The sequence below is a fragment of the Mastomys coucha genome, unplaced genomic scaffold (genome assembly GCF_008632895.1).
Source record: "Mastomys coucha isolate ucsf_1 unplaced genomic scaffold, UCSF_Mcou_1 pScaffold8, whole genome shotgun sequence".
Lineage (NCBI taxonomy): Eukaryota > Metazoa > Chordata > Mammalia > Rodentia > Muridae > Mastomys > Mastomys coucha.
In genome coordinates, this window is record NW_022196914.1 from 28,912,813 (window position 1) to 28,926,177 (window position 13,365).

The 13,365-nt window shown below is 39.0% G+C and overlaps 1 protein-coding gene across 1 annotated transcript in view; it reads left to right on the plus strand.

Annotated features, from left to right (window-relative positions):
* LOC116083952 (zinc finger protein 728-like) overlaps nt 1-9,377 on the plus strand; it is a 13,561-nt gene extending 4,184 nt beyond the window's left edge. The window contains exons 2-4 of the mRNA XM_031360776.1: nt 2,543-2,669; nt 3,342-3,437; nt 5,346-9,377. Coding sequence (XP_031216636.1) covers nt 2,543-2,669; nt 3,342-3,437; nt 5,346-7,366 — 2,244 coding nt within the window. The 3' untranslated portion in view covers nt 7,367-9,377. The remainder of the gene's footprint in view (nt 1-2,542; nt 2,670-3,341; nt 3,438-5,345) is intronic.
* Nucleotides 9,378-13,365: the final 3,988 nt, after the last annotated feature.

Genomic DNA, 13,365 nt, shown 5'->3' on the forward strand with positions numbered 1-13,365 from the left:
CCCAAAAACATCTCTCTCTCTCTGGGTTGTAGGAGGCAAGTAAGATTAAGGAAGGTCAGCTGTATTCATATAGGAATCCTGTTTTTAAAAGCAAGAAATCTAACCAAGTCAGTCAGACATTGAATCTAAAGCATTGTAAATCAGGTGAGAGATGCAGTTGTTATCTCATTGTGCAGTTATCTCAGGAAGAGGAAACCTGGAGGAATATTGATCAGTGGATATTCTTCTTCATTTAGATAAGATGAAGGAATGCTAGGGCATTGATGCTGTCCTGAATCCAAGGAATTTAAGATCTCAAATGGCAAAGTGTGAAATGGGTGGACCAGGGATGGAAAATAAAGGAAAAGGCTCAAAGAAGAGAAAAGCAATAGCTGGGAACAGGATATCATATATGAACAGTTGACACAAAGGCAAGCAAGTTTATTAAAAAGTACAGCATACAGTATTGTATGACCAAGTTCACCAGAGTCCTAAATCATGCAATGTTAGCAATGAGAGCACAGGATACCTCATAAAAACTCCCTTAGGGCAGATAACCCCACTTGCAGGAGAAGTGTCGGATCCCCTGTAACTGCACCATTGACTCCTTCATGGCTCTGTATCCTCTGTCAGATTTGCCTGGCCAAGTCCACTGCTGGATGAAGACAGAGAACTAAAGTTCCCATTGTCCTAGCATGGGGCCTCTGAGACAGTGTTGGTTTGGTATAAGCCCCCACAGTGACTGAATTTACTGGTAAATTTTCTACTTGTATGTGTTTAGAATAATTTGATTCATTTATCTATGAATTCATTTATTGTTCTACCCATTAGGTACTCAAACTCCTGACTCTCTGTGCAGTGTACATGTCTTCTCTGTACATATTCAAGAAGCCAGTCCTTCATGAATAAGTCGTACAATAGATGTGGCTCTTCATTGTATCTGACATTTGTGATTGTGCATATTTGGGTTGAGAAGTACTTTCACCATCACCATGGCTCTCTACCGTGAAGAATGTACATCATGTGTGCTGTATTCTAATACAATGATAGGACACTGAAGCTCCATTTTTTCTAAGATTTAACTGTTTGTTTATTTTTATTATGCTAGCTATAATATTGTACACTTGAAACAAACTATAGTTATGTGAGTATAGGAAATGTTAATTTTGGAAATACTCTGTAAGATGAGCCTGTGTACCATCCTGTAGAGCAATTTCCTAGTGACTGATGGAACATGGCACATACTGGTATGCAAGGTGGAACTCTGAGATGCTAGCCCTGGATTCTATAAGGAAGCAGGCTGAGCAAGCCGTTTATAGGAAGCCTATGAGCCGAACCACTCCATGATCTCTAGTCATCTCCTGCCTCCAGGTTCCTGTTCTGTTTAAATCCCTGCCCTGACCTCCTTTAATAATGAACTGTGCTGTGCTGTGCTGTGCTGTGCTGTGGAAGTGGAAGCCTGATAAACCCTTTCCTCACCAATCTGATTTTTGGTCATGGAGTTTTGTGGCAGTAATAGAAGCTCTAACTAAGGCATATATATATGTTATTTTCTTACCTTTCATGTCTAAGAGATTTTCTGATCCTCTCTACCTGGAGTTATGGACAGTTTGGAGCAGCCATGTTGTATCTAGGAATCAAACTCCATGTCCCTTGATGAATAGCCAGTGCTCTTAACTACTGAGCCATCTGTCTCGCCACAACACAGTTTTTAGTTGCCCGTGTTCTCCATTTTATTGTTCTTAGATGTTTTATACCGTAGGACTTACTAGTATCTTCTGTGATCCACTTCTCTTAGAGATGAGCCTTGTGTTGTAAACAGTACCACATCAAGAGCATTTTAGGATTCTTCCTTACTTGTATCAGAAACGCTTCCAGCTCTTCTCTCACTTAGAGTCACCTTTAGATTTATATGCATAAGCACATGACTTTGTTTTTGTTATTATTAATGGTTATACGTAACATAATGTGTAAGTTAATTGGGGTTATGACTATCCTAGTATAATTTCCAAATGAATGAGACTCAGACTCTGTTTAATTTATTTGGCTTTTGCTCAATTACTGGGGGATTACTCCTAATCTATTTTTCTAAAGCTAGACTGGCTACTTTCACATCCATGCTCCCTAAATTCTTGCTGTTTGAGTTACCCAAATTACTTCTGCTCCATCAATCTCTCTGGGGCTGGGGAGGGAGCGTATCACTTGGGCATTGTTGCTGATATATCATGACTACTGTAGACCTGTCCTCACATCTTTCCTTCCCCTCCCTACATCTGTTTCTCCTTGTTGTGGAGCTTACCTACAACCCTCAGTCCAGTCATGGAAGCCCTGCCTACTGCTATCCTCCCCATAATTGGCAGTTGCTAGTTTTATTTAGCCAGTATTTTAAATTGGGGAGCCAGTTTTATACAAAAAATTGCTGGTGAACTCATGAGAATTCACTTGTTTGGGGGTAGCCAGATATTGGGGTACAGAATTTAGCATTTGAATACATGGAAGCACCACAACAACCCCAAACAGTAATGTCTGACATTTACACTTTTAATTTTATTTTATTCTTCAGGATATGCTATCATTCTGGGATGTAGTAATATATTTCTCTGCAGAGGAGAGGGAATACCTGGGTCCTGCTCAGTGGAAATTGTACAGGGATGTGATGTTGGAGAATTACAACAACCTTGTGTTTCTAGGTGAGGATACCTTTTATGATGATTTTTTGTTTTGTTTTGTTTTTTTGTTTTGTTTTGTTTTGTTTTTTGTTTTTTGTTTTTCAAGACAGGGTTTCTCTGTATAGCCCTGGCTGTCCTGGAACTCACTCTGTAGACGAGGCTGGCCTCGAACTCAGAAAGCCGCCTGCCTCTGCCTCCCAAGTGCTGGGATTAAAGGCGTGCGCCACCACTGCCCGACGTATGATGAATTTTTAATTAATTGTAAGCCTAAATTTTGCTCCCTTTTGTAGTATCTCCTGGGAACTTCTATGTTCATCAATGAGGTCCATGGGGCTCATTCACGTTTCAAGGAAAATTTAAATTATTCATATAGCTTTGAACTATTTCTTCTTGTGTTCATACCACCCTCCTTAAATGTACCTTTGGTCTTAAAATATATGTGGTACACCTTAAAAAGAACATCACACACCTCAATGTAAAAGTTCTCCTTGTATTCTAGGGGTGTGAAACTCAGGATCTGTAGTTTCCAAGTTCCTCCTCAGCATTCTGATGCGCCCATCAGAAAACACTTAACAACTAGTTTCCTATACTCTTTCAATGTATCTCCTCCTTCCTTATACACACAGTCCTGGAGGGACATTTTATTTCACACCTAACCACAGTAACAATGTTGTTCCATTTTTCCACAAACAGGTCTTGCTTCCTCTAAGCCATACCTGGTCACATTTTTGGAGCAAAGACAAGAGCCTTCAGATGTGAGGAGTCAAGCAGCCACCACTATGTTCTCAGGTGTGTTAGAAGGAGGGTGTCAGAGAACAGAGTGGGAAACTCTAAGATCTAACATAAATCTATTGAGACACAATATTCTGGCATTAATTATCTTTTTTAAAATTAAATTCATTTCTTTTTTACTCATTCACCTCACATCTGGTTCACTGTCCCCTTCCTGGTCACCTCTTCTCACAGTTCTTTGTCTGCCATCCTCTTCTGCTCTAAGGGGGTGGGCACCATGCTGTGTGTTCTGCCAACCCTCAACCCTGACACTTCAAGACTCTGTAATCCTAGGTGTTTTCTCTCCCACTGAGTCCAGTCATGGCAGCCCAGCTAGTAGAATATCTTTCACATACAGGCAACAGCTTTTGGGATAGCCTCCTTTCCAGTTGTTCAGGACCCATACAATAATCAAGCTGCACATGTGCTTCATATGAGTGGGGAGGACTAGGTCCAGCCCATGTATGTGCTTGGTTCGTTGGTTCAGACTCAGAGCCCCAAGGATCCAGGTTAGTTGACTCTGTTGGTCTTCCTGTGGAGTTCCTATCCCCTTTTGGTTCCACAGTCTTTCCTCCTCTTCTTCCGTAGGAGCCCTGAAGCTCCATCCACTGTTTGACTCTGGGTGTCTATACCTGTCTTAGTCAGCTGCTGGGTAGAGCCTGGTTGCTCGTTTGCTTTTAAAAATCTAATTTTCTGTCTTTTTCTGTCAAAGGAAGACATAATCTAACATTTAAAATGTTTTGAGTCTCATTGGTTTTACTTTTGTCCTTCATGAGATTATTAACCTGTGTTTCCCATGACAGCCAAAGTTCTGTCATTTCTACGTAATCTTTAACTTGGGTATTTATTTTTTTATAAGATATATGTAAATGCATTTTTAAAAGTGATGAGTTATCTTGGCAAGCTCCCAAATGAATGAGACAGAGACTGTAGGATTTATTTGATATGATTTACAACATAATTACTGGGACATTAATCATTGATTCTAATCCACTAAGGTAATCTGGCTAGCTCAAAGGCAACTTACCCATGATACTGGCATTTTAGTACTGGTCTGGATCTCTGAGCTTCAGGGGACTTTGTGGGATGTCTGTCTAGATCCTTTCCTTATAGTGACCTGCAACCCCCCATTCCCGCCCCCTGTTATAGCAGAAGTCAAGCATATTCTCTCTTCAGCCCAGCCATTGGTTGATCAGCAGTTATTGACAAGTTAGAACATAAATGGGGAACAATGTTTGCACAAACTTAAGATGAGAGATTCTAATAACCCACTACAATGCCATGTCTGCATGGCACAAACATATGGGACCAGAAAAATCAGTCATTTGAGTAAGACATGGATAATCTTCACCAAATGCACAAAACCATTATGCCTAAAGATGTGCATAAAACTTTTTTCTTGAATCTTTATTTAATGTTATTAAAGAAAGTCTTCTTCAGTCACCGTTCAAAACTTCTAAAACAAAACTCTATACTTAAGCTTTAGATATACTATTATATACATATATAATATATAAACATTGTTTATTCAGGTGTGTTCCAAATTAGACTAATTTATACTTTGTTTTTAAGTACTCAGGAAATTTCAATGTCTCTTTAAGAAGCTGATTTGTATTTTCATAATGCCATTATGGGTTTTCTTAGTGAATTTTATCCTTTCATACATGTTTGGTTTTGTTTAAAATTCCATCCTTCCTTGTTTTATGTAGTCGTCATGTTCTTACTTCAAGGAGGTCTACCTGAGTGTCACGTATTCTGTGTTTTAAATTGTACTTCACTGAATACAGGTACAGAAAATTGAATGTAGCTTATTGAATACAGACAAATGCAATTATGAGTAAATGTTGTTTTTTTTAAAAAAAACTGTCAGTATAAATATACAGATTTTTACTCTTTTTCATTTATTTTTCAACTCTTACTCACCAGGGGGAAACTGCTCTACATGCAAAGAATATGGCAAAGTTTTTGAGTCCAAAAAAGTATTTCAAAATCAGCAGATAATTCATTTAGGTTTGAAGCCATATAAGTGTGAAGAGGGTGGCAAGTCCTTCTATTTTTCATCATTAATTTCTGAACACAAAAGAATTTATACAGGACAAAAACCCTACAAGTATGAAATATGTAGCAAGGCCTTCCATATTCCATCAAAACTTTTTCAACACAAGATAATTCACACAGGAGAAAAACCCTGCAAATGTGAAGTATGTGACAAGGCCTTCAAATATCCATCAAGACTTTCAAAACATAAGAAAATTCACACAGGAGAGAAACCCTACAAGTGTAAAGTATGTGGAAAAGCCTTCTGCTCTCCATCATCAATTTGTCAACATGAGAGAATTCATACCGGAGAGTTACCCTGCAAGTGTGATGTATGTGGCAAGGCTTTCCATTACCCATCATTACTTTCAAAACACAAGATTATTCATACAGAACAAAAACCCTACAAGTGTGAAATATGTGGAAATTTCCTCCGCTCTCGATCATCACTTCATGAACACAAGAGAATGCATACAGGAGAGAAACCCTACAAGTGTGAAGTGTGTGGCAAGGCCTTCGAATATCCATCAAGACTTTCCAAACATAAGAATATTCATACAGGAGAGACACCATACAAGTGTAAAGTATGTGGAAAGGCCTTCCGCTCTTCATCATCACTTCGTGTCCACAAGGGAACTCATAGAGAAGACAGACCCTACAAGTGTGAAGTTTGTGGCAAGGCCTTCCAGTATCCATCAGTACTTTCTGACCATAAGAATATTCATACGGGAGAGACACCATACAAGTGTAAAGTGTGTGGAAAGGCCTTCCGCTCTCCATCATCACTTCATGTACACAAGGGAACTCATAAAGAAGGCAAGCCCTACAAGTGTGAAGTATGTGGCAAGGCCTTCCATTATCCATCAATGCTTTCCAACCATAAGAATATTCATACAGGAGAGACACCATACAAGTGTAAAGTATGTGGAAAGGCCTTCCGCTCTCCATCATCACTTATTGTACATAAGGGAACTCATAGAGAAGACAAACCCTACAAGTGTGAAGTATGTGGCAAGGCCTTCCATTATCCATCAATACTTTCCAACCATAAGAAAATTCATATAAAACAAAAACCCTACAAGTATAAAGTAGGTGGAAAGGTCTTCCAGTCTCCATCATCACTTCCTGAACAGAAAAGAGTTCATATAGGAGAGAAACCCTACAACTGTGAAGTATGTGGCAAGGCCTTCAAATATCCATCAAGACTTTTAAAACATAGGATAATTCATACAAGAGAAAAACCATACAAGTGTAAAATGTGTGGAACTGCCTTCTGCTCTCCATCTTCACTTTGGCAACACAAGAGAATTCATACCGGAGAGTTACCCTGCAAGTGTGATGTATGTGGCAAGGCCTTTCGCTTTCCATCATTACTTTCAAAACACAAAATAAGTCATACAGACCAAAAACCCTACAAGTGTGAAATATGTGGAAATTTCCTCCGCTCTCAATCATCACTTCATGAACACAAGAGAATGCATACAGGAGAGAAACCCTACAAGTGTGAAGTGTGTGGCAAAGCCTTCAAGTATCCATCAAGACTTTCCAAACATAAGAATATTCATACAGGAGAGACACCATACAAGTGTAAAGTATGTGGAAAGGCCTTCCGCTCTCCATCATCACTTCGTGTCCACAAGGGAACTCATAGAGAAGACAGACCCTACAAGTGTGAAGTTTGTGGCAAGGCCTTCCAGTATCCATCAGTACTTTCTGACCATAAGAATATTCATACAGGAGAGACACCATACAAGTGTAAAGTGTGTGGAAAGGCCTTCCGCTCTCCATCATCACTTCGTGTACACAAGAGAACTCATAAAGAAGACAAACCCTACAAGTGTGAAGTATGTAGCAAGGCCTTCCATTACCCATCAATGCTTTCAGACCATAAGAAAATTCATACCGTGTGAAGTATGTGGCAGACCTTCCATTATCCACCATTACTTTCTAAACACAAGATAATTCATTCAGAAGAGAATCCCTACAAGTGTGAAGTATGTGGCAAGGTCTTTATTATCCATCAAGACTTTACAAACATAAGAAAAATTAGATACCAGAGAAACCCTTCAAATATTAAGTATGTGGCTTGGCCATAATTACGTTCTAAAAATAAGAGAATCTATACAGGTGAGAAATCCTAAACTTGTGATGTATCAGTCAAGTCCTTTAGAACTTTCCAGATTCTTTTTCCTCATTTGATAACTCATTCTCTAGAGAAACCATACAAAAGTGAGGAATGTGGAAAAGTCTCCCTTACAAAGTCATACCTATGTCTATATAAATTAACTCACAATGTAGAGAACATTTACAAATGAAAAGAACATGTCAAAATGCTCAACAAATTTAGGGATCATCAAAGAATTCATTCTGGAAAGAAACCATACAAATGTAAAAAATACAGCAAATACTTTTTAAGTTCCATTGCATGGTCTGAACACAGAATAATTCCTATTGGAGATAAACACTACACATATGAAGAATGTGGCAAACACTGTTATTTTTGGGTCTTATGCAACATCAAAGAATTCATCTATGAGAGAAACCACACACGTGTGAAGAATGTGCTAATGTTTTTGGACTTTTACTAAAAACTTGGGAAAAACCTCATAATTCATACTTTAGACAAGTGTGAAAAATACTGCAAACCCTTTAATAAGCTTTCTTATATTTCTGAACACAAAGTAGTTAAAACTGGAGTGAAATGGTACAAATGTTAAAATGTTCATAAAATCTTAACACTTCTTCAGACCCTAAAAGTTTTCAAAAGCTTCATGCTGAATAGAAGCCCTATAAGTTTTGAGAATGTGGTAAAAGCTTTGGAATCATTCATAAAACCAAGTCAAAAGTGGAGCTGTCAGACTGTGTGTTTGTCCTTCTAGATTTGGGGCCGATCCTTCCTTGCTGTCTTGTGTTTCTTCTGTTTTAGAATTGAAACACTTGTTCTACATCAGTATAGAAAAGTAGTCATTTGTTTTCATGTTGTAGGAGCTCACAGTTAAGAGGTTGCCTTGAGTCTCACACGACACATGGACTGCGGTCTTTCATAGTCTTGTAATTATTAAATACTTAGTGGACCTTTCAAGTTGTAGCCTATTTTACTTATGAGATGAAGGGAAGGTTGGGGAAAGGGAAAGAACGTTATGATTTAAAGCTTTGTAGATAGAGCTAGCATGTTGACTCTGGGAATAAACTGAATTACCAACAAGAACCACACCCATGTTAGTATTCCCAGTACCCACAAATCAGAAAAAAGTAATTACCTCTGAAGGTTGTCCTCCAAACATAAATTTGTGTGCCCAGAAAAAATAAACTTAAATTATGTTTTTGAATTGACTTTGTGTGTTAGATAGACAAGGATCAAGAAGTAATGCTTGTATCTCATTTGTTAGCACCATGAGTTCTAGAATCATTTGAGAGGCAAGTCTCTGGTTGTTCATTTATAAGAATTTATCTTGAGTAGTTTAATTGATTTCAGAAGATCTGTTGATTTTGATTGTAAGCAGGTTTGACTGAAATGCTGTATTATACGAAAATACCTTGGCAACAACTATTCATCTATCTCCCGCTTTCTTTCTTTGGATGGAACATGACCAGCTGTTTAAATTTCTGTTGTTTTAACATTCTGACCACATGTTGTGGTTGGAGTAACAATTGCCCTAAGGGCTCTAGGAAAAGATTTATAAGTGCGGCATCATTGGAGTAAGTATGTCACTGGTGGTCATATTTGAGGTTTTTAGAGCTCAGACCCAGTGTCTCCCTCTTCGTTACAGACTATGAGTCAATATGTACAACTTTCAACTACTTCTTGAGCACCATGTCTGTCTACATTCCACCATGCTTCCTAACTATCATCCCTCAATAATAATGGACAAACCTCTGAAACTGTAAACAAGCTCCAATTAAATGCTTTCTTTTATAGGAGTTGTCCTGGTTTGGTGTCTCTTCATAGCAATCAAACACTAAGAAACCATGGTAGGTGATGACTTTGAACTATGATCCAAATTAAATCCTTTAAGTTGCTCTTGTGTGCATGTTTTACCACTGCCATAAGAACACTTACTAAATCCTCATGCAAAATGCAAGTTTCAATGTGACACTTAATACATATGATTCATGTACTTTCTCCCTTTCCCATTGTTTCCCTCCCTTTTAACTCCTTCTCCAGAAAGTGTTTCCTCTTTACTTACATACCTACACACACAGACACGCACACACACACGCACACACACAATTGTTGCATGTATTTTTAAAAGCTAATGCAGTTTTTTTCTGGGGTGGACTGTACTCTGCCCTCCCCGCCACCCCCCATGCCTGCTTCCCTTTTGCTCTACCAGCATTAGCTCCAGGAAGTGGGACACACTACCAGTCTCCACCAGAGATCCTTGATTCTACAGAGAAAAGACACACATACAGTTTGTTACTTTTACAACTTGCCTTCTAGGCACAATTGCTGGGTGCAGATATCTCCCACCTGGAAAAGCATGCCCTTGCCAATTTATTATCTCCATCTCTCCACTCTTCAGTGGTTAGTCCCTCCTAGCCACTGCCAAACATCCTTGGCCATCTGCCTTTTGCAGAGGCAACAGGCCTCAGCTCCCCACCCAGCCCCTGAGACCTCACATGGTTGCAGCATTCTTTGTCCCCTTAAAGCATGACAGACAGACAGACAGCTCTCCTTCCTTCTGTCTGCTTTTTCCTCCCAGGACACGAAACACCCAGCAGTACTTTCTGTCCAGCAATTGGCCCTCAGCCTTCTTTACTGACAAATCAAGAACCAATAGGGGAAAGGGACTTTAACATCAGAACCTCCCTCCCCTTACACATATCTACATGAACAAACACAGATGTAGTGTCAGTATAACCTTTTGTATTATGAATGTTTTTCTATTGCAAAATGTAGATACCATATACCTGATTTCTGTGTATATTTGTTTTTAATATTAATTTATCATTTCTTTGCATTTTCAATGTTAAATTACTCCATTTGAAATGGATTTTCCTGCAGAGTGAGCAACACTTCATTTTCCACAATTGGACACCCAGATTTGTCAGCACTATTTGTTGAAAAGGCTGTTTTCCAAATATGGTTTTGATGTCAAGGTCAAAAATACCAGATCCTTTGATTTAATGCTTTAGCTTTGGTTGTTAACCTTAATGTATATTGCCTACATACTGGGACTCCTTAACCTAATGTGACACATATATTGGCCTGAAAAATAGGCTCATACAATAGGTATAAGGGAATTTAATTGAAGTTAAATATAGAAGAGTATATTAATTCAATTTATATACAGAGAAAGGGGATATAAGTATATATATTCACAAATATATTAATCTCCATAGAAGGGAATAATATATTAAAATTGCTTTAAATATTTTTTTAGAATAGAGAAATTAACTGAAATTGAAGAATAAATCAATCCAGATCTTTGATCTCAATGTATAGGAGACAAAGATATGGAATGGATAATGATATATAGAGAGACCCTATCTTAATAAATAATTGTTTTAAATATTTTAAATTCATTTAATTATCAAAATGAAGGTGGTTATACATTTGATTGTATAAAGGTATTACAAACCCTCTGTGAGAGAAGTCAAAGTACAGCAGGCCAAAATAAAAAGAGCTGCTAAATTGAATCTGTTGGTGACTTTGTGTTGCTGGACCAAGGATATGCTATTTTAGGAGAGAGGCTCTACATTTGTCTTAGCAGGACAGAAAAAAGAAAAAGTTTTGAACTCCTTCCAAAGTAATATATATATATATCAGACATAACAGAAGAAGACCACCTGAAAGTCTTGGCTGCAGGCAGGAAGTCAAAAAGTCAAGACTAAAATGGACAGGTAACATCATTTGCTTATCTCTCTACCTGGGAACTGCCCTGATACTGGCTGAGACATAAAAATGTCTCTAGCCCAAAGTTCAGCTATGCATAGCCTATAAATCTTATTGGTTACAGAATCTCAAAATTCACCATGTTATCCTTTCATATGGTATGAATGAAGATTTTTTGCATTTGGGTAGTGATCAAATTACCTCATAAAAAAGATAGTTGTCTTTTAACTGCTCAAACAAGGAGCAAAATTTCATCCTTAACTGAGCTGTGCACCTTGCACATTCCATACAAATGTGATCCAAATCCAGCATTTAGGTATATTGAATGAATGAATGGAGAGATGATTTCTGGACAAGATTCCACTCAGCTATGCTTATTGTTTATGTATTTTTAGTTGAACAACAGATAGTTAAATCATGTTAGTTGTTATTATGATCTGGCTATTGTTTTCATTTAGACATAAGGAGACATGATTGTGTGTCATATTGCTAAGGAACAGATTCTAATGGCTATTTTAAGTTGTCAACTTAACTATGTCTTGAATGAACTACAATCCAGAAAAGGAGGGCTTTCCTGTGATCTAGACCTTGAGGCTAGAAGGCAGTCTAGGAGTGTTAAGACTAGGCACTAAAGAAGGAAATCACTGAACTCAGAAAACTGGTGATGCCATGTTCCAGAGATAAACCTCAGTCTGGCAGCCAGACATGGTAATGTATACAAATCGCTCAGGTGGCAGTGCTTTTGAAGTGATGAAGGGGTCCTAGAGAATAACTGAGGCTTGGTTTTATGAGAGGAAAGGCCACTGGTGAAGGAGCAGCCTATTGTCAGTTGAAGGCCTAGGACTGAAATGGTCATGCAAAAGAATTGATGCTTGGCACCATGAAGAGAGCCTATGAGAGGCTATTGGTGAAATTATAGCCTAGTTGCAGTGCAAGATCCCAGTGTCTTGAAGATGCCAATGTAATGGTGAGGTTTGGCTACACTGCTTGGTGTTCCTGGAAGATTGCATGTGTGCACCTGCCCAGGAGACGCGTGCGCGCGCGCGCACACACACACACACACAAGCTTAATTTTAAAATGCTTTGGCTACTTCAAAGGCTGGTCTCTCCTAACCTTTCCCCTTTTACCCCAGGCCCAATCAAGGAAGTGGCCATTGGAAATCTCACATGGCTGGTTGGCTTTATCTCCTGCTGCTTCTGTGTCCCTTCCTTCTTCCCCAAGTCCTGATGATCCTCCGCCTCCTCCCTGCTGCATCCTAGCCTGCACAACTCTAAGGTCCTACCCTGTGCCCAGCCGTTAGCCATTGGCATCTTTATTGATCAATCAAAACCAAATGAGGACAAGGACCTTTAGCATTTGGACACACAGATTCCTGATTGAATCAAAGCAGTAGAACCGACCTCCAACATGCCAGTACCACGGACCGACCACCAAAACTTAAGTACAGATGAAGTCAACCAGAGCATAAAGGGCTACAGAGCACAGAGTTAGGGAACTGAACCAAGTTCTTTGGAGGATCCCAGATGTTGGAGACTTTGAACTTTGATTTTAAACGTTGTTGAGACTGTGATAGACTATGGGGACTTCTGAACTTGGACTAAATGAATTCTGCATATTATGTTATGGATATAAGCCTATGGGGGGGCAGGAACTGGAATATGATAGTTTGTAAAGGTTTTTCCCCCATATAAACTCAGGTGTTTGAATGCTTGGCCCATAGGGTGTTGCACTAGTGAGAAGTGTGGCCTTATTGGAGTCAGTGTGGAATTTTAGAGAAAGTGTGTCACTGTGGAGGCAGGCTTCTAGGTCTTATATATAAGCTCAAGTCCCACCGTGTCTCCCCATGTAGGAGACAGGTTCCTTCTGACTGCCTTTGGATCAAGATGTAGCACTCTCAGCTCTTTCTCCAGCACCATATTTACATGCATACTGCCATGCTTCCCACCATGATGATAATGGAGTAAACCTCTAAAACATCAAGCCAACCAAAATTAAATGTTTGCCTTTATAAGAGTTGCCTTGGTCATGGTGTCTCTAACCAAAACATACAGGTCTGCAAAAGCCTCTTGTCC